Source organism: Papaver somniferum, chromosome 1 (genome assembly GCF_003573695.1).
Source record: "Papaver somniferum cultivar HN1 chromosome 1, ASM357369v1, whole genome shotgun sequence".
Taxonomy (NCBI): domain Eukaryota; kingdom Viridiplantae; phylum Streptophyta; class Magnoliopsida; order Ranunculales; family Papaveraceae; genus Papaver; species Papaver somniferum.
The window spans coordinates 149,206,658-149,227,132 of NC_039358.1; the positions used below are offsets into that span (position 1 = coordinate 149,206,658).

General features: G+C 37.1%; 4 protein-coding genes and 1 long non-coding RNA gene across 8 annotated transcripts; 3 read left to right on the forward strand and 2 right to left on the reverse strand.

Moving 5' to 3' along the window:
- Window positions 1-54: 54 nt before the first annotated feature.
- Window positions 55-3,295, forward strand: LOC113304160 (pentatricopeptide repeat-containing protein At5g50390, chloroplastic-like). Of its 3 annotated transcripts, none has more exons than XM_026553225.1 (2): window positions 55-2,454; window positions 3,157-3,295. In XM_026553225.1, exon 1 carries the CDS (start codon window positions 304-306, stop codon window positions 2,437-2,439), a length of 2,136 nt encoding a protein of 711 aa, XP_026409010.1. In that variant the 5' UTR covers window positions 55-303; the 3' UTR covers window positions 2,440-2,454; window positions 3,157-3,295. The 3 variants fall into 3 exon arrangements, with proteins under 3 accessions (XP_026409010.1, XP_026409006.1, XP_026409016.1); XM_026553221.1 differs by lacking the exon at window positions 3,157-3,295 and adding an exon at window positions 3,038-3,156; XM_026553231.1 differs by lacking the exon at window positions 3,157-3,295 and adding an exon at window positions 3,141-3,156.
- On the forward strand, window positions 3,183-4,491 carry LOC113352101 (agamous-like MADS-box protein AGL104). Its single transcript, XM_026595972.1, has 6 exons — window positions 3,183-3,367; window positions 3,478-3,528; window positions 3,733-3,751; window positions 3,951-4,012; window positions 4,263-4,269; window positions 4,375-4,491. The coding sequence occupies exons 1-6, from the start codon at window positions 3,183-3,185 to the stop codon at window positions 4,489-4,491; spliced, it is 441 nt and encodes a 146-aa protein (XP_026451757.1).
- Window positions 4,492-6,316: 1,825 nt separating this feature from the next.
- LOC113304190 (formin-like protein 5) lies at window positions 6,317-11,355 on the forward strand. Of its 2 annotated transcripts, XM_026553254.1 has the most exons (7): window positions 6,318-6,896; window positions 7,421-8,105; window positions 8,196-8,802; window positions 8,997-9,199; window positions 9,495-9,730; window positions 10,135-11,013; window positions 11,133-11,355. In XM_026553254.1, the coding sequence occupies exons 1-6, from the start codon at window positions 6,750-6,752 to the stop codon at window positions 10,981-10,983; spliced, it is 2,727 nt and encodes a 908-aa protein (XP_026409039.1). In that variant the 5' UTR covers window positions 6,318-6,749; the 3' UTR covers window positions 10,984-11,013; window positions 11,133-11,355. The 2 variants fall into 2 exon arrangements, with proteins under 2 accessions (XP_026409031.1, XP_026409039.1); XM_026553246.1 differs by having other exon boundaries at window positions 6,317-6,896; window positions 10,135-11,355.
- Window positions 11,356-11,469: 114 nt separating this feature from the next.
- On the reverse strand, window positions 11,470-12,267 carry LOC113304201 (probable histone H2A.1). Its single transcript, XM_026553263.1, has 2 exons — window positions 11,985-12,267; window positions 11,470-11,863 (listed from the first exon to the last, which is right to left on the reverse strand). Exons 1-2 carry the CDS (start codon window positions 12,174-12,176, stop codon window positions 11,645-11,647), a joined length of 411 nt encoding a protein of 136 aa, XP_026409048.1. The 5' UTR covers window positions 12,177-12,267; the 3' UTR covers window positions 11,470-11,644.
- Window positions 12,268-17,751: 5,484 nt separating this feature from the next.
- LOC113333370 lies at window positions 17,752-18,848 on the reverse strand. Its single transcript, XR_003351958.1, has 2 exons — window positions 18,726-18,848; window positions 17,752-18,254 (listed from the first exon to the last, which is right to left on the reverse strand). It is a non-coding gene; the product is annotated as an uncharacterized LOC113333370 (long non-coding RNA).
- Window positions 18,849-20,475: the final 1,627 nt, after the last annotated feature.

Genomic DNA, 20,475 nt, shown 5'->3' on the forward strand with positions numbered 1-20,475 from the left:
CACTGTTTATATCAGAATTTCCGTCACAAATCTTGGCAGTTGAACTACCCACACTGCAACTGCAGCGACAAGCTTGGAAACGTAGATCTACTCTCGTTATGGGGCGGAGTTTCCGGAGTTTGAATCTTTCTCCCTAGACTCTGACATGAAGCAGAAAACACCAAAAACTAATGCATCACAAATTTTCTACTACTAATGCTTCTTCGTTCATTTGTTCATCAAATATGTACTAATCCAAGGTGACATTTTTTTTCCTTTATCATAATTAAGTGTAATTTTGTTTTTTTCGCTCTTCCTCTCTCTATGGCAATCCCACTCTCTCATTTCCAAACCATTTCAAATGATCAAATTCCAGATTCACTGTTAGACCGTAATTTCTTGACAAACAAAACAGTTTCAATCTTTTCTGGGCCTAATTTTCCATTCGCTAGAAGAAAAAAGAGAAACCTAGTAATTAACAGTTCTTCCTCCTCTTCTGTTGAACATGGATTACAACCAAGACCTAAACCTAAACCCACAAAACCAAATCAAAAAAAGATTCAAACTTTGGAATTAGTAAATGATTCAGAACAAACCCAAATTAGGGAAAAGGGCAAACCTGTTTCTGGGTTATGTAGTCAGATTGAGAAACTTGTTTTTTACAAAAGATACGAAGAAGCATTAGAATTGTTTGAATTTTTAGAATGTGAAGAAAGTGATTCTTTTGAAGTGGGTAGCAGTACATTTGATGCACTTGTTGATGCTTGTATTTGTTTGAGGTCAATTAAAGGAGTTAAAAGAGTATTCAATTACATGAACGAAAGTAATTTAGAATGGGATCAGTATTTAAGAAACAGGGCTTTGTTAATGCATGTGAAGTGTGGGATGATGATTGACGCACGTAAGCTGTTTGATGAAATGCCTGAGAGAAATTTGGTTTCTTGGAATACAATAATATTGGGATTAGTTGAGAAAGGAGATTATATAGAGGCGTTTCATTTGTTTTTATACATGTGGGGAGAGTTTTCTGAGGGGGATACTCGCATGTTTTCTATGATGATTAAAGCTTCGTCTGGTATGGGGCTTGCTTGTCTTGGTAGTCAATTGCATTCTTGTGTGTTGAAGTTGGGAATTGATGAAGATATCTTTGTATCGTGTGCCTTGATAGATATGTATAGTAAATGTGGTAGTATTGAAGATGCTAAAGGTGTTTTTTATGGAATGCCAGAGAAGACTGTAGTTGGATGGAATACGATAATAGCAGGTTATGCACTTCATGGGTACAGTGAGGAAGCTCTGGAAATGTATTATGAGATGAGGAAATCAGGCGTGAAGATGGACCATTTTACATACTCAATCATTATTAGAATTTGTGCTAGGTTGGCTTCGTTAGAACATGCTAAGCAAGCTCATGCATGTTTAGTTCGCAATGGATTTGGAGGAGATATGGTAGCTAATACAGCTTTGGTAGATTTCTATTGTAAATGGGGTAGAGTGGAAGATGCTCGACATGTATTTGATAACATGCCGAGTAAAAATTTAATATCTTGGAATGCGCTAATTGATGGATATGGAAATCATGGTAGGGGACCCGAAGCAGTTGAGATGTTTGAACGGATGCTTAATGAAGGAATGGTGCCCAACCATCTTACATTTCGTGCTGTTTTGTCTGCCTGTAGTTATTCAGGTTTATCTGATGTTGGGTGGGAGATTTTTGACTCCATGACTAGGGATTACAAGATCAAACCTAGAGCAATGCACTTTGCTTGTATGATTGGATTGTTAGGGAAAGAAGGTCTCTTAGATGAAGCTTTTGCTTTGATAAAAGATGCCCCTTTTAACCCTACTGAGAATATGTGGGCTGCCTTGTTGACTGCTTGTAGGGTTCATAAGAATTTAGAGCTCGGGAAATATGCAGCAGAGAAGCTTTACGGAATGGAACCCATGAAGCTAAGTAATTATGTCATGCTTTTGAATATCTATAACAGCTCAGGAAGGTTCCATGAAGCTGCTGAAGTTGTAAATACCTTGAGAAGAAAAGGATTGAGAATGCTTCCTGCATGTAGTTGGATTGAAGTCAAGAAACAGCCATACTTTTTTGTCTTTGGAGATAAATCCCACCCTCAAATCAAAGAGATTTATCGAAGGCTAGACAACTTAATGATAGAGATAGCAAAATATGGTTATATTCCTGCAGAAAAATCGCTTCTTTCTGATGTTGATGAGCATGAAGAACGAATTTCATCTTATCATAGTGAGAAATTGGCAATTGCTTGTGGCCTAGTTAATACATCGGATTCAACATCTCTGCGAGTAGTACAGAGCCATCGGATTTGTAACGACTGTCACAACGTAATTAAGTTGATAGCTCTGGTTACAAGAAGAGAAATTGTTGTGAGGGATGCCAGCAGATTTCACCATTTCAGAGATGGAAGTTGTTCCTGTGGGGATTACTGGTGACTGTTTCTTGGCTTTGTACGTATCTTAACTACACCTATCAATATTTGAAAGTAATGTTTGTAATCTGTTGTGTAGCTTTTTTACGAGTTTCTCGGGGAAGCTAAATTTTGTTATTTCAAATTTCATTAATTTATTGTGCTGGTGATGTTGTTGTCTATTCATTTATTTAGCTTCCGGAAATAAAAAAGCGAAAAAGGGAAGTGAAGAAACTTATGGTTATCCTACATATACTCTTCTTGTTGAATATTAGAATTCCATGATCAGTTTAGTTAGACCAGCAGAAGATTGGTGTCTCTATGTTGGTGTTACTCTTCTATGTAGGATTGTCACTTGTACAGTATTTGATTGTTGACAGTTCTTGAAGCTAACAGTTAGAAACCATTAACCAGTCAATGCAGCCTAAAAGAGTTGGTCACTTGGCGAAACGTTCGACAATTCATTGCGTAACAGCTAATAGATTACACCTGGTATTATTAGTTTCGTTCTTACCAGACCCAGGACTTTGTAAACATATTCTGTACTTAGATAAACTGACTAAAAACGCGGAGAAAATTTATGATGAATATTTCATTGTATAATATCGAAGTAAATTTGACAGGTCGCCAGCGTGTGGGATCATTCAATAAATGCATTTTGGCTTATTTTGTATAATAAGGTTGCCCTCTTTCCTTCTTCCTTCACTTCAAACCATCAATATACAGTCTGCTTATCTCCTAGGTTCTGGCTCTTGCTTCCCTGAGACAATGGGTCGTGCAAAGCTAGAAATAAAGAAAATCAAGGAATATGGACCTCGTCAAGGGGCGTACACAAATCGCAAGAGGGGAGTCGTGAAGAAAGCTGATGAATTATCAATTCTTTGCAACATAGATGTGGTGCTCACAATGTTCTCTCCAGCTGGGCGTCCAACAACTTTTGCTTCCAATGGAAGGTCTGTATTTAAGTACCTAGAAAAAATCTTCAGCTGTATATGATAGATTCAGTCATTCATTTTTCATTTGGGATCTAACTGTGGCAATCTATCTATATTTTATTTTTCAGGAGCGAGGAAATCTATTTGCGATATTTCAGAAGGCCTGAATCTAGAAGAGGGTATGTTACCAAATCCAACAATTTTGCTCTTTAATTCTCAGTTTTCAATTTCTTTGTCGTGTTATTGAGCTGAGATTTGGGGCAGTAAGGGTGTCTAATCTATTTGTAGATTTCCCATGTATTACCAAGTCAAATAGCTCATTTTTTTGCACGGGGCCTATCTATGGGGTGTTTTTCTTGAAATTATTTCCTTTCATTATGCAGGCATGTTCTAGATGCATCGGTAATACTCTCCCTCCTGCTCTCCTCTATATATGGAGTTTCGTCACTGATTTTTGCCTTTTGCGATTATGTTGTTGTACCGCGACTCGGTGCAATACCTATTCTAAGGATCTCACAATTATACCTACTGTGGTGCTTGGAACTTTGGTTTTGGGTGTATCTGTCTCCAAAGCTTATGCATTTCAATAATCAATATGCAGCCTATTGTTGGGAGGCTCAAATGTCTGAAGCGCGAACGAGAATTGATGGAGACAATATCGAGGTTTGATTCTGTTTACACACGCTCTTACACAGATTTTATGTTGCCTGATTTAAAAAAATTCAATTGCTACCTACATGGAGATTTAGTTTAATTTTGATCTTTTTGTATGTGCTCAATTGTTTTTGCTATATGAGTATTGACTATTTGATTGTTAATCCTTCTATCTAATTTGTTCTAACCGGATTTTCTTTTTTCTGTTTCTTTTGCTTCGTTTGGATGCATGATCTATTAACTGATATTGCAAATACAGGAGGGAGGTAATACAGTTATCTCTCACTAAAACGATGCTTTATTTTTATTTTTAGGTTTATTAATCTATCGATGTTAATCATTTATTCAGTCATATATTTGCTTTCTATCAGGCTCTCAAGAAAGAAATCAATCTTATCAACGAAAAAGTTAAGGATACTAGTGATAAGCTCAGGTCTTGCTTCTCATCTATTATTTTTACGGACTTGATTTTGTATCAGGTTGACTGAGTCAATCTCATTTCAACTCTGTCAAAGCTGTCTTTTACTTGAGACTAGTTAGGTTTAAGTGGGGCTGGAAGCAATAACTTTTTTCACCCATTTCTGAATGTGAAAATTGTTTAGGATTTATGTTCCAGTGGTGGAAGATATCAAGTCTATCATGGTAGCTGAATTCTATGAAAGAACCCTAGCATATTCCCTGCTGCGATTGGAAGTTCAATGGGTAAACCTTTTAAAAATGTAAACATGGTTATCTTACACCTGCAAAAGTTTTAGCGATTTAGATACTTATTATTTATTCCAGGACGAGCTGACAAGTGAGTGGGTAAACAATGTTCCTCAGCATTCTGCAGAAAGTATTAAGGTAACCAAGACAAGTAAATTTTGAAAAAACTAATACTATTCATGGATTGCCGACGATATAATTTTTGCTTCTGCTTCTCTAGTTAAATCATTTGAAGCACACTAATAAGTGATCATTCACTAACAGATACAAACTGTAATTTTTCAGATTCCAGTGGAGGATATCGAGAATATGGAGACGATGTTGGTGGACTCAGCAGACTCTGAGCAGATTAAGTAAGACAATCAGATAGGATTCATTATAGAACCATCAATTGATGCATATATAGTGTTAAAGAATGTGATTCTGGTCACTGCAGTAGATACTATCAACCTACACTAGTAAATGCACTTAAAGAAGTAAACAAATTTTGTATATATGTTATGTATTATCGAAATGTTGTTTAGAGACCATCCCAGTTATAATTTTTGTTTGTTTCAGTGAGTTATTGGGGAAAGGAAAAGTCGTTGAGTCTGTCAATGACCCTGAAGGGGAGAAAGACAACCTGGCATCTGAAGTTGCATATGAGGGCCATGCTTAGAAGTTCTGGTTGAGGCGTTTCAATAAAACTTATAATTATGGATTGATTTATCGAGTTTTTTAGACTATATTTTTTGGTAGTTAGCTTATGGATCGACACTAAGATGGATTTAGTTTCGAATTGGATTTTTTATAGTACTTGTCGCCTTCTTTCAGTTTCGACATTATATTATGATAATTCCGAATTTTATCTGCTTCGAAAACATTGAACAAATATTTGGTATTATTTCGTGTTTGTTTATGGAGGACTATATTTAACTGAGTATTATTCTAGGAGTCATCCTTAACATGCTTTAATCTTGGAAGAAAGAAAGCTAAACTTCAGACTACTAAGATGAATTCGGCATACAGTGGTAAGGTTGGTTGGTAGTCTCTCCCAGCCTTATGCAAATGAATATTCAGCATCATTCTGTTCATCCTTGTGAAGATCGGAAAGGGAAGGAACTGGCAGCTTTTCAAGCACCAGTTATTTTCTAGCTTAGGCGTCAAAAAAACGATAATACCTCTTTTCCATAAATAGAGGGAGTATTATCATGATTCAAGAATGAGTAAGGCGCCACTTCATCCGCCACGTGATAAAATTCAAAGTAACTGGCTAAGTTTGCCGTTTTTACAAATATTTTCCCTGTTTCTCATGCACCAGCCAAAAGTATTCTTCTGGCATTGGCCATAGTTGAGGCAGACACGGGACACCTACTGTGTTTTCATGAGACTAAACGGGTTCGAGATCTCAAATTCGTCATTCAGAAATTGAACCGTTAAGCGGAGCCTCATGCAAGGAAATCAGATAAAGTTAATAAAATAAGTCCAAATTAAAGATCTCATCATTCCAGTTCCAACTTTGATTATTCACTACTATTAAAAAAATAAATGTCCTTAAACATACGAAACTATAGTCAATGATAAGATGTAACTTTTTAGTATTTTCCTCGAACTATATACTACAAAAAGTAACGCTCTCCTCACGTCTCCTTTTTCCTGAATGCACCAAACAATCAACGTTATGATGATACTGACTACATAATCTTTACCAAAAAAAAAAGAAAAATCCCCTTCTTTTTGGTCGGTTGAATCTCTTCCAAATTGTCACTTTCTCACGTACAGATTTCATTCATAATTTATTTATTTTAAAGAATCAGCTATTATTTGATAGATCTGGTGTAAAATTCATTTGCCAAGAATTTGATTTTAAGGATCACGAATGGTTGATTAAGCTGCTGTTGGCTAAATTATCAAGTATGATTCTGAATTCATAGAAGTTTGTTCTTTTTTGCGTGTTTTTTTAGGGCTTCTACCGGCGTTGTATGGGAGAAAGGTTTAATTTTTATTGGTTTTGGTGGGAAGCCCAATGAGAAATCGATGAAATGAAAGAGGAGAAGAATCAATGGATATGACAAGAGCAATCGTAAGGATTTTGGTGGTTTTGTTTTGTATTTTCGGGACAACATGTGCTCAAGGAAGAAAAGGAAGCAATTCTGAATTTCTATCGACTGATGAAGATTCTTCTTCCTCGTACTTGGATGAAGATACGGTAGGAGCTTGAAACCCTTTTTAGGTTTTGATTTTTTCTCTTTCTAGTCTTTAGTTGTTGCTTTTAGCTTTTTCTGAGGTAGCAGAATCTATTGATTATGATATAAGAATTAATTAGTACAATTGCTTTATTACTGATTTTTATTCATGTCTGTCATTGATTAATTTGGTTGGTACAACAGTGATTGCGTTAAAACCTTAGTAGTTGCAAGATTACAATCTGAGAACTTTGGCAAAACTTAAGAGAACATGTATTACTGATACACTAACTTACTGATCCTATCATGATGCGTTTAGCCTTCTGCTAAATTCATTTTGAGATCGCTATGAATCTTGCAAACCTCAAAAGAAAAACCCTAATGCACCCACCAAAACAATCAAAGAGATGCATAAACGAACTCATGGACCAATTTATGATAGACGTACATGGGAGGATAGAGAAAAGTTAGTGTTTGGGAACGGGCAAGATTTACCATTATTCTTTATTATAGCAATGCTTAATTGGCTGAAGACGTTTAATTGCAGGTGGAGAACTTATGGATCAATTGTAGGCTACATAAGATGCAAATGCAGGAAACGTATGATAGGTTTGACTTTTGTTTTCCTGAAGATTTTCCAATTGGCTCAGACTCCGGAAACCAGGTTCTAACGAAACAGAACCTACACAAAGCTATCAGTCTCCTGCCACTCGAAATGAAACAGGATCTTTTGGATTGTTTGCAAAAGCATAGTAATGCATGTCAAATCTCTGGAGAAGAGGATGACTCCGACACTTGGTACACTAAATATCTACAACCTGTTCTCGAGTGGTCTGCTGCTTCAAGACGATTCTTGGCTGCTGATTCACTTGTAATAGGAGCTTCAGCTGCACCTTCTCCTTCTCCAGGTGTTCAGTCTTCACACAGCGGTCCATCGAGGTCTCCTGGTCACTCCTCGGCAAAACAAATTGTCTCACCTTCCAGTTCGAATGCGCAGCATTCAGATGGTGCACATTCTCCTAAGAAACCACAAAGCAAATCGAGTTCTTCCTCAAAAAAACAGAATAATCAAAAATCTATTGCTGCTGCTGTTTCTGTTACGGCAGCAACAACATTCATCTTTGCTGCGCTCCTCTTTTGTTGCTATCAAAAATGTAGGAAGAGTTACTCAGGAGATGGACTGAAAGATGATCGTCCCCTTTTGACTTTAAGCTTAAGCGATTTCTCTGTTGGTATGTGTAACAGAATCTGGTCATGTATATAGTTAGGCATTATTAACTGGAACCGTAGTTGTATATTCATCAGGTTCTTGGTTTTTGCAGGTTCCTCACAGAAGTCTTCTACTTATGTCAAAAAGGATAAGTTTGGAAGTCTATCTTCTGGGAATCGACATGGAAGGTCTTCATCTATGGATAGCAATTTGTCCATAGATTCTGATACTCTTAATACGGACGCTCCCTTATCAGGATATACTGCATCTGGTGGCACCGTACCATCTCACTCACATTTGAAGCCACCTCCTGGGAGGGTTGTTCCTCCTCCTCCTGGGAGTGCTCTTCCACCTCCTCCTGGGAGACCTAGTCCACCTCTTCCTGGTAATGCTGTTCCTCCATCAACTGGAAAACCACCTCCTGGGCCACCACCACCACCTCCACGAGCAACACCACCTCCTGGACCACCACCGCCGCCGCCACCTAAAGCATCAGGTCTCAAACCTGGTTCTTGTCCACCGCCACCTCCAATAAGTACTGGACCTCGTCCACGACCATCTGGCGTTACCAAAGTGCCTGAACCTCCTTCCAAAGAGTATGGTGTACAGGATGAGTCTGAAGCTCCAAAGACGAAGCTAAAGCCCTTCTTCTGGGACAAAGTTCTCGCAAACCCTGACCATTCAATGGTCTGGCATCAGATTAATTCTGGGTCATTCCAGTAAGGTTCTATATCCTTATCATTTGTTTATGGAGGATTATATTTTAACTACAGCCTCTCTAGTAGATTGGTAAATATGTGGGGTGGTAATACCCACAACCTGAGGTCGTAACTCTTCTACGTCCTAATTTAGTAATAAAGAAGTCTTTTTTAAGTGGTAGGATATATCATAACTGATAATTTTGGCTTTACAGGTTTAATGAAGAGATGATAGAAAACCTCTTTGGTTACAATGCTACTGAGAAGAGCAAAAATGATCGCAAGAAAGAGTTGGCAGCCCAAGATCCGGCTACGCAGTTTATTCAGATTATTGATCCTAAGAAGGCACAAAATTTGTCAATTCTTCTCCGAGCATTGAATGTAACAACTGAAGAAGTATGTGATGCACTTACTCAAGGTAATCTTCAGCTATCTCTATTCAAAAAAACAACTCGAAAAACCACATTGTGCAATGATCTTTGAGAGAAGCACTCTTGAAGACAGTACAGTTAGTTTTAGGGTAGAATTGTAAATGATGCTTTTGATTTTTGTTGCCGGTGCCTGTGAATTACCTCCAATATGTCTTTTGTTACTACAGCCGTTCTCTGTCATTCTCCTCAAACATTTTATTTTCATTAATACCCGTTAATTACTGATTACAACTACCTTAGGTCTTGATACATTGTTAATGTGTTGTATCTTTTCTAAATCAGGAAATGAGCTTCCTGTGGAACTCCTTCAAACCTTGTTGAAGATGGCACCAACAGCAGATGAAGAACTAAAGCTTAGGCTTTTCAATGGCGAGATTTCCCAACTGGGACCTGCAGAGCGGTTCCTTAAGGTCTTGGTAGAAATCCCGTTTGCTTTTAAGAGAATGGACTCATTGCTTTTCATGATATCTCTTGAAGAGGAAGTCACAGGAGTCAAAGAGTCCTTGGAAACTTTAGAGGTAACCCTCAATCACTTACTAATAATTCTTGTCGTCATGCTTAACCTCATTGTTCGATGATTGGTGTATTAGTGAGTCATTTTTGTAGTTGTTGTGTTTGCCTCTCTTGCTTGCTAATAGCCTTCTTCAGTCCATTTACTCTTGTACAATATAAGAGCTATTCCAACCAGTGATAAAAGGAGGTGAATAGAAAATCGTAGATTGTAGATGGTTAAACCAGTTATGAATGTGACTGTTCTGTAGGCTCATATCTCTAGTTCCTCCACTTGCATATGCATGTAGAATAGCAGGCTTCTGTTGATATATGATGTGTTGTACTATTTTGATGAACCTTTAATTGTATCTTCTTGTCTACAATTCCTGTTCCCAGTTAATATTATAAACTTGAAAATTTTATCCTGTAGATAGCTTGCACGGAACTAAGGAATTGCAGGCTATTTCTCAAACTCTTAGAAGCCGTTCTCAAAACTGGCAACCGGATGAATGATGGTACTTTCCGTGGTCGTGCACAGGCCTTCAAACTTGACACACTCCTGAAACTGTCTGATGTCAAGGGAACAGATGGTAAGACCACGCTCTTGCAGTTCGTTGTCCAAGAGATAATTCGGTCCGAAGGTCGAAGGGCTATGCGTGCAACACGCGAGAGCCTGAGCACGAGCAGTGTGCAGTCAGAAGATCTCATGGAGGATGAGTCCCCCGTCACAGTAGAAAAATACCGCAGCCGAGGTTTACAGGTGGTTTCGGGGTTGTCTAATGAGCTCGAGAACGTTAAGAAGGCAGCAGTGCTGGATGCTGATGGCATAACAAACACGGTTCTTAAACTCGGAATGGCATTGTCTAGAAGCAAGGAGTTCCTGAGCAAAGAATTGAAAGACTTTAACGATGATGCTGGGTTCCTTCAGTCCCTCCAGAGTTTCATAAAAAATGCTGAGGGAGAGGTAACTTGGCTGGTGGAGGAAGAAAAAAGAATCATGGCCAAGGTGAAGAGTACTGCAGATTACTTTCATGGTCATGCAGGAAAGGACGAGGGATTGCGGTTGTTTGTGATTGTTCGAGATTTCCTGATAATGTTAGATAAGTCGTGCAAAGACGTGAAAGAGACATCGAATTACAGGCAGTCAAGAATGCAAATGAATAAGGATTCTCCAAGTCCAAGTCCACGAACTCAACCTAGTCCAGATCTACAACAACGGTTCTTTCCTGCAATTACAGAACGGCGGATGAACAACTCCAGTTCTGATGAAGATGACTGATGTCTTTACTTAGTATGCCACCAGCAGCAGGTATGTTTATTGGCTCTCCGTTCAGAAGGAATCTGTTTCATCCCTACACTGGTTATTCTCCTTATACATGCAACACAGTGTCTGCCCAAAGATTAATTAGTTCAGAATTTTGTTCAGAGGTGGCTCTTGTAAAATTGGTTAGCGTAAATTATGCCGGATGCGGGTGAGGGAGGGTTATAAGTCTCTCAAAAATGCTTTGCTGTGCAGAGGTTTATGTAGAATATTTTTCTTTTTACATCCCTGTGGTTCAATTTTTGTAGATTTTTATGTAGTTGATTATAATTTATTGTAGATCTTTTCAAGTTAAAGGGGATGAGAATTCACAACATAGTATATGTTTCACTTGTTAGAGTTTTTAGTAGTCACTTTTTGTACCAAATACCCATCTGGTTTAAATCTCAGTAAAGTTTTTCTTCCTGATTTTTTAGGGGATATATAACAAATAAAAACAAGAACTGAAGAAAGGAAATGAACCAATCAAAGGGATTGTAACAATTCTTCATTAATAATAGTTGATAAGAACAAACGATTTTCCCAACATAATATTCACATTCACATTCATGGAATATTCAATAAGATGGCTAAAATAAACTGACTGACTACATTGAAAGATCTAGCTCTGTGATTACGTTTAGTTGTCATCATCATCATGGGATGATTTACTTGAAGCAGCAGATTTCTTGGGAAGAAGAAGGGTATGAATATTAGGCATAACTCCACCATTAGCAATTGTAACTGTACCAAGTAACTTGCTTAATTCTTCATCATTTCTCACAGCTAATTGAATATGTCTTGGTACAATTCTTGTCTTCTTGTTATCTCTTGCAGCATTTCCAGCCAATTCCAAAACCTAAATAACAAAACAAAACAAAACAAAATTAGTAACTGAAATTAATTGATTAAAACCAGATGAAATTAATTGATTAAAACCAGATCCATGAGTTTGAGAGAGACGGAGAGAGTTATTATACCTCAGCAGCGAGATATTCAAGAACAGCAGCAAGATAAACAGGAGCACCAGCACCAACACGTTCGGCATATTTACCAGCTTTCAAGAAACGAGCGATACGACCAACTGGGAATTGAAGACCAGCTTTACTACTTCTTGTTTGTGCCTTCTTAGATCCAGCAGATGCTCCTAGGGTTTTTCCTCGTCCTGCCATGGCTAAGTTCTAAATTTCTTCTTTGAAAATTTTCAGAAAGTGAAGATAGAAGGGAACAGAGAGAGAATCACAGAGAAAATGTGGTTTTGAAATCTACGTACGTCTGGTCTGGTGTAGACCTGAGATGTATTTATACTGGATGGTAATGTACGAGAACCAATCAGCGCAACTCATACGGATCGAAGGATTTTAATATTTGATTAATATAATGAACGGTCAGATGATAGATATTTCTTATTGTTGTGTACGAGGACTAATCACGTCAAGTCTCACGGATCGAGAGAGAATCCGTCGATTTAATATTAATCAACGGTCAGAATGTTATAAATTTCTTATTTGTTGTGGACGAGGACCAATCACGTCAAGTCATTCGGATCGGAGAAACAACCCGTCGATTTAATATTATAATCAACGGTCAGACTGCTCCTCTGTCTTACTTTTTGGTATTGTTGTGCACCGAAAATGCTTTATAGCCCCGCTTTTATATCCCAAAATTTTGACACCACTACGTGTCAAATTTTGATTGGCTAATTTCATAAAGCAGGACCTCCTGTTTTTCCTGGTGGGGTTAGGTGAGACGGAATCAAAGGTGGATTTAGCTGTCACATAGTGGTGTAAATGAAAGGGGTATAAATCCTGAGTCTCTGTAGCATCTTCTGTTGTAGACAACGTCTGAGACTCTAATCACGTCGACCCACAAGGATTGATGCAACTGAACGCATATTTAAGATAATATGGACGCGTCAGATTGAGCCAAATATAAAAGGCAAAAACTATAATTCACCATCCAAGACTAGTTTTTCGGCTGGTTAGGAAATCAACGCAGCAAAATCAACAATAATTCATCATCCAAGACTCCAACAAAATCAGCGGATGCTATTAAACAATTTTTTGACATGCCAGCATCGTCAATCCCACCAATATACATGGGAGAACTCTTTAAAAACGAGGAACCTCTAGTCGCATCTTTGACCCACTACTTAAACGTCTAGCGAGAAAAGCTCAAGGATGGATGACCAAATGCCTTAATCAAGCAGGAAGGTTAGTACTCATTAAAAGTTCCTTAATTCCTACCTCAAACCACCTTATGCAACCACAATTATTCCCTACTCATATATACACAATCAGATATATCGAATCGGTAGGAATTTTTTCTGGGGACATGATTCAACAGTTAAAAAACTCTACCCATAGGATGGACCAAACTAAATAAACCAATAGCACAATAAAGCCTTATACATGAAAAGAATTTGGAACATGCACGACCAACCTAATTCCATTTGCTCCAGATTATATAAGGAGAAATATCTTCAAAATTAACCAATCTTCCTGGAAAACACTCCAATACCTTCCTCTTCCATCCCACAATGTAGAGAAATGGCATGTTTCATACCTACACTATAAAAACTCATTTTCCATCGTATCACAAATGGTCTAGACACACCTATCCAAGCAAAAATGGTTACCTCACCATCAAAACCTAAACCCGGACCAGTGTTACCCAATCCAATCAGTTTCTGATCTTATTGACCCCTCCACCCATAACTGGAGTCATGAACAACTGAATCACCTCCCACCTTCTGCTATCCAAAACATATTAAATCCACCTTCCCCTTAACATGCCTCGGGATAAAATCCTATGGCCACATTCAAAATTTGAAAAATACACTACTGCCACTGGGTACAATTGTTTAATTCAACAACAAGATACCCAGCATCACATAAACCACCTACCTCCCACTAAATTCTTGTGGAACTTACCTTATCCACCAAAAATTCAGCTTTTCTTGTGGAAAGCTATAAATGAAGATCTCCCGGCTTTCTCTATTTTACACCGCATTAACATCACAAATTCCAACCAAGGCCCCTGGTGCAACTCTAAACCAGAAACAACGGTGCACAATATTATTCACTGCCCCAATACCAGCAGCATCCTGGTACATCCTATTTTCTTCTCTTTTCGCTTTTCGCTTTAAGCTTTTTCCTCTCCAAGTCCTTAGTTTTCACTTTGAACCTGCAAAATAAAGACAAAAAGACAAAGTAAAAAGGAACAAATAATAAAGAAATAAAAATAAATAAACCTAAAAATAAATCTATATACAAGTCCGCGTCGGCGGCGCCATTTTGTTGTAGTATTTTTCGTGCGGTAAATAAGAGTTCGTTGCTCGGACTTGAAAAGATTTATAAATAAAAATATATACACAATATTTGTCACAGGATCAAGAGACATTACGACTCAGGATTCCACCATTAATCATTCACACAATTCATATATTTATTCCAAACAATTATAGCTCAAATGATATCGACTCTTATTCTTGCCAAAGTAGATTTTTAGAAGATTTATTGTATATCACTAGCATGACGCATCAAAAGCACTAAGACCAAGCATACATCATCATACGATATCACAACCAATTAAGAAAAATCATAAAACAATTTATAAAAAGTGCAAGTAGTCAAAAAAGAATTAAATATAATTATTTTATGCGTAAAGAACGGCTTCCTCCATCATCCCACTGTTGGGATTTAGCTACTCATATTAATCATGTTCTCAAAATACATTTTTATAGCTCAAAAAGTTGATTAAAAGATGAGAAAATGCTAAAACAGATATTCGCAACAGTTATAAGCGTTACAGTTCGCTGTATAAAACAAAACTGATGTGTAGCAAACAAACGATACCACCTCAGCGCTGTAAACAACGACACTTCCGCTGTGCTGTTGACGCTGCTGAAAAACGACGGACCTAGCTGGTTCGTTCTTCGTGTTCTTCAACTCCTTCTTCCTCTTCAACAACAGCAGGTGGACATTGCTGCTGGTTCTTCTTCTTTGCTCCTGCTGCGTCCCAAAGCTCTCCAAACTCTTGATAAAGACTCTCTAACTCTTCTAAACTCTTTATCCTTGTATTTATAGTGTTGTAGAACAAAAATATCCGACCATAACACCGTATAATCTCCCATTAATCCCGTCATTGCTCGCTGCCCATATTTAACAATAATTTCCATTTTTGGATTTTACACACGTAAACTTTGATCCTGCACGCTCTAGTTAACCTTCCCCACGCCTCCGAAGTCATCGAACTCCTCCAAAACACTCCATGCATGGCAAACACACAATCAAACTCGTGTTACAGGACACGTTGCTCTGTTTTGAGCTCGTGACTCAAACCAGGATTTCCAGCCAATTCCGATCGAATCCGATGCCCACAATGTGTTCCCTATCCCATATCACAACTTCCCACCAAATTTCAGCGATTGAATCGCACTAAAACACCTTCATTTTCTCGATCACAAATCTGCCAGTTTTGAATATATTTTTCCCGCCAAAAAGTTGTTTTTGAATTTAAAGAGAAGATGAATGCCCCTTAACCAGAGCTTGGGTGCGAATAGTAATTGGGTGGAAATAGTAATTTTTATGGGTTCCTTCGGGACATTTCTGGGATGCTTCCGGTGTATTTCTGGGGTGCCTACGATACATTTCTTCGGGGTGTAAAACACTGCTTTTTGAGCCCATTTCGCCGCAAGGGCTTATTTCTCTAAAAATTCCTACAAAGACATAAAAGAACACAATAAATACAAAATCGAGCACTAACAATACATACAATAGAGACATATTAGACACAAAAATGTGTCTATCACCTTTGTTGTTCTTTCGGGAATGACATTTTATGGGGGAGAGTTCTTTTTTGAACTTGTGCTTTATTGCCAAATCTTTGTGGCGAGTGCGGCTGTGGAATATAATAGGGGTTACCTTGTATCTTTATAAACTCCTTGATGAATGCATTTAGCTTCGCCTTTATGATTTCATCTAAATAAGTTGGTATGTTATTCTCTTTTGGTCATGAAGTATCTCTATGAAAATTTCATGAGGATCCCACTAGTTTTCGTACCTTTGCCAATTTATATTGACAAAAATGGGGATAATTAATGTGCAGTTTCATACTACAAATACATATGGTTTACGGATCATTATGTAAGAGGGAGTGGTTTTCATGTCGAGATAAAGTATTGACTAAGGGGGAGTGATACATATCACCATAGTATTATTGTCAAAGTTGTGATACAATTGAACTTTGATGTTGTGTAATAATACTATGACACTGTATAACAATGATCAGGAGCATTTGTTTTCTCATTGTTATCGCTACGGATCTTCAACAACTATGATGTTGAGTTGAACACGTTTAGAATCATGGAGTACTTGGAAGTGACGAAGATTTCGAGTCGTGTTGAAGATGCCAAGGAGATCAAGCATTTGGATGAGAAGCTACAAAGGTTTATTTATTTTGTAATCCATATGTATTGGTAGTTTTGTCACTAAAATTGACAAAGGGGGAGATTGTTAGAGCACTGCTTGGTCGAACTCGCATGCGTTGCTATCTCAAGCATGTTTGTCAATGTTAGTGATCAAAATTATAAGTCATGATTTCTAGCCTATTTATAGATGTCTTGGACTAGGACATAGATTGTGTAGTTGAGCCTTAGACTTGACAACGTTCATCATTTGAAGACGAAGAACTACTAAGGAGAGCCTGTGGAACTTCATCAACAAAAGGTATGTGGAGACTGAAACTCATCTATCACTTGGAAAGTCTATTTCTACTTTATCTCATATATTGAGACATAAGTCGTATTACGATATAGTTTTCCATTATACACATTTGAGATTTCGAGCTGAGTTTATCTCACTTACATATTTTTCGAAATATGTGTTTGCAAGCTTTCGCTTCGACCAAGTTCATCTTATATTCTTGACGAATATCAGAATATGATCATGTGAAAATTGCCGAGTAACATTGTAACACCCCAAAATTCGGATCATGGATTAATCCAAATTTTAGGGGTTACCGGCGGGTATCGAACTACATTTCCTTAAGAACTTTCATTTTATAATTTTAATAACCAGAGCCAACTTGTATTTAAAAAAAAAAAAAACGTACAACTCAACAAAATCAGTAGAATAAATCCGCAGTAAACAAAAGAAATTGGATGTGAAAGACTACACAGCAAAAACTGGACGGAAACGTCGCAAAACTGACGTCTCAGACAGGCTGCATTGGCGAGGCTCCATAGGATTCTTTAGAAGTCGGAATTTGGAGATTGACCCCAGTTTAGAAAGTAGAAAGGACCAGATTTCATAATCATCTTAAAAATACAGATTTGGAGTTCATTTGGTCTGTGAAACGAGTGTGCTAAGATGGTCATAGAACTGCGATCCTACAGTTTTCAGTTCTGACATACTGGACGTTGAAGGCCGTATATCCTAAACGACCAGTCGAAACACTAAGACCTTTTAACATGTTATAGAGAAGACATATATGAACAATTCCTGTCAAGGAAGTACCCTCTAAATACCTTCCCATTGACGACAGTTTCGCAGACAACAGACTACAAATCAGGTTGTCACAAAAACTAAGTTTTTAGCTGAAATTTTCAAATTTGCATGAAAAAGACATCCATTATAAATTAAATCCTTTAGAATGTATAAGAATAAACTTCTAATAAAACAAATCATGTGCCTAAGCCTTCAACATTCGCTCTCTTAAATAAAGACAACAAAGTTCATGGAAGTAAAACAAAAAATGATGCATGATTAAACTAACAACTCATATGCTTTTCCCATCGATAAAACCCGCAAAAAGGTGTCAATTTGAGTGAGATGACGCTCAATAGAATTCACACCATACATCTTAGAGTATCTATAAGAGCTCAATCAAAGGATATACAATGAGAAGGCATTAAATGAAGAAAACGTTAAAACTTAAAATGTATGAAAGCTAGTTCAAACGTCGCATTGTCACTTAAGCTTACTCAAGTTTAGTACACGAATATCCTTGGATCGTACCCCACCTATACATCTATCCACGGCATGGGTACCGTCTGCCTATATTCCATCGCACGAGTATTATTGGGTCGTTCCCCACCTATCCATGTATCCTCGGCATGAATATCGTCTGCCTATACTCCATCGTACGAGTATTCTTGGGTTATGCCCCACCTATCCATGTATGCTCGACATGGGAACCGGCTATCTCTTACCGTTAGGGTCTATCATTTTTCTCATCTACACATGCCACTGATTTCAAGATATCCAGACATACCACCATCACACCAAAAACCAAGTAAACTCAAAAAAAGATGACAAAAACCAAGTAAACTCAAAAAAAGATGACAAAATTCCTATTGGGTAATTTTCACAAATAGGTTGTGCTCAACAGTAAACAAGGGTTAAAGCTATATTACACTTTAGAGTTTGAGGTTCACTAATTGGGAAAAACAAATCCTTCTCATGACACAACGAACAAGATTAAGAAACTTCATAAAACCACAGGTGTAATGATTATCTTAATAGTTTAAAACATTTACCAACTACTAAGAGGAATTAGGATCATTGGCTAAGAACAACCTTGAAAAGAAAATTAAGCAAAATAAAATCTTAGAAAACACCCAAATCAGTACTCAACAACCACATTTCAATTAACAAGAAACGGGAATGAAATTCGTGTATAAGAGCAAATACCATAAGATGAAAAGGTTAGACTTCTACCTAGAATATCTGATTTCTCCGTTGGTTTGTTCTCCCAAAAACCTTAGCGCTCTCTTTACAGCTCCAATTCTTCCCCTCCGTTACTCATTCTTAAATTTCTACTTATAATTCATGTAATAAAACAATTTTGATGCTCATTTATTCACGTAGTTACGTTTCTCCGAATATAATTTATTTATAAATTAATTAACCTTGCGTTTTTAGGGGCCACTCAAAAGGAATTAGGGGCCACCTTTTTATTCCCATCCATTGAAGGAGGTTAAGTGGTGTCTTAAAAATAGAAAATTGTCTATATTGTCCTTCACCTTTATACTAAATCTAAACCTATATCCTTTATTTTCATAATCATATCATTCTTCTTCTCTTTTCTACCCGTTGAATTTTTTTTCATCATTTTAATTTTGATTGAAAACAAAGATCATCGATCAAACAAATGTTATGATTGATTGTTTAAAATTAAAACCCAAAATTCATTAACCTTAAAGTTGAAACTTAGAACATAAAAAAAAAGGAGTTCAACAAACAAAACGAATAGATGATAGTAGTTGTGATTCAAAATTAGGATTTGATTACTTGAAATCAAAAATTTGATCCGAAAATTTTCTTGGATTTACAGTAGCAGAAACATAATCGGTAGATAACTATCTATTTTACCTACCGATTATCGTTGATGTTCTTGGGTTTACACTAGCAGAAACATAATCGGTAGATAATAATCTACTTTACCTACCGATTATGGTTGGTGTTCTTCATTTCTTAAGAACATCAACCATAATCGGTAGGTAAATTAATCGATATCCACCGATTATTCTTGATTCTAAAAATTAAATTTCTCTGTACAAAAAGTTACGCACAATCAATAGATAATGAACACCATTAACTACCGATTGTGATAGTAGAAAATTTTGAAATTTTTGTTAAGTTTTGAAAATTTGAATTTGAGGCCATGAACACAATCGACAGATAATAAGCATCACTTATTAACACAATTTACTTCCGATTATGGTACTAACATTCGAAAATTTTGTATATATTCGGAGGTTAAAGTAACACACTTTACTAACGATTATGGTAGTACCAAAGTTTGAAAATTTTACGATTTTGGCAAAATCATATTTTAGGGCCAATATACATTCGGAAGTCAAATTTACTACCGATTATGGTAGTACTAATATTCGAAAACTGAATATATTCGGAGGTTAAAGTAACACGCTTTACTACCGATTATGGTAGTACCAAAATTCGAATATTTTACGATTTTGCAAAATCACATTTTGGGGCCAATATACATTCGGAAGTCAAATTTACTACCGATTATGGTAGTGCTAAAATTCGAAAATTGAGTTGTTGATGGTGGATTTTAGTTCAGGGCTAAAATTGTAAAGGCCGAAATTATGTGCTAACATACTGCAAAGGATAAAGCCACTGATAAAATGGTGAATACTTCCTCACTATAAACTTATAGCATTATCAATTAATGCATGACCAGCCTTGTATTTTCTGTACTGCTCCACTCTCATTATTGGTGCGGCATGACGACTGAGTGTTGCTCTCAACAGAGCAACACGAATCTCCAAGCGTTAATAATGAAGCATATACGAAATACCCGTACATGCTGCAATTCTCGGAGTGTTATACTAACCCGATCGAGCATCTGGACTGTCTACGTCAATCTTGGAAATAATCACGACCACGCAAGTCGTCCACATAGGTGCAAAGTCACGCCTGACAAAATAATCACTAAGGAATG

What these genes read in the sequence shown, in the direction of transcription:
- LOC113304160 (XM_026553225.1), top strand. Translation starts at nt 304, where the DNA reads ATGGCAATCCCACTCTCTCATTTCCAAACCATTTCAAATGATCAAATT.
- LOC113352101 (XM_026595972.1), top strand. Translation starts at nt 3,183, where the DNA reads ATGGGTCGTGCAAAGCTAGAAATAAAGAAAATCAAGGAATATGGACCT. An exon ending in ACTTTTGCTTCCAATGGAAG is followed by an intron (nt 3,368 to 3,477) that starts GTCTGTATTTAA and finishes TTTATTTTTCAG; the next exon opens with GAGCGAGGAAATCTATTTGC.
- LOC113304190 (XM_026553246.1), top strand. Translation starts at nt 6,750, where the DNA reads ATGGATATGACAAGAGCAATCGTAAGGATTTTGGTGGTTTTGTTTTGT. An exon ending in ATGTGATGCACTTACTCAAG is followed by an intron (nt 9,200 to 9,494) that starts GTAATCTTCAGC and finishes TTTCTAAATCAG; the next exon opens with GAAATGAGCTTCCTGTGGAA. An exon ending in AGTCCTTGGAAACTTTAGAG is followed by an intron (nt 9,731 to 10,134) that starts GTAACCCTCAAT and finishes TTTATCCTGTAG; the next exon opens with ATAGCTTGCACGGAACTAAG.
- LOC113304201 (XM_026553263.1), bottom strand. Translation starts at nt 12,176, where the DNA reads ATGGCAGGACGAGGAAAAACCCTAGGAGCATCTGCTGGATCTAAGAAG. An exon ending in TTGAATATCTCGCTGCTGAG is followed by an intron (nt 11,864 to 11,984) that starts GTATAATAACTC and finishes TTTGTTATTTAG; the next exon opens with GTTTTGGAATTGGCTGGAAA.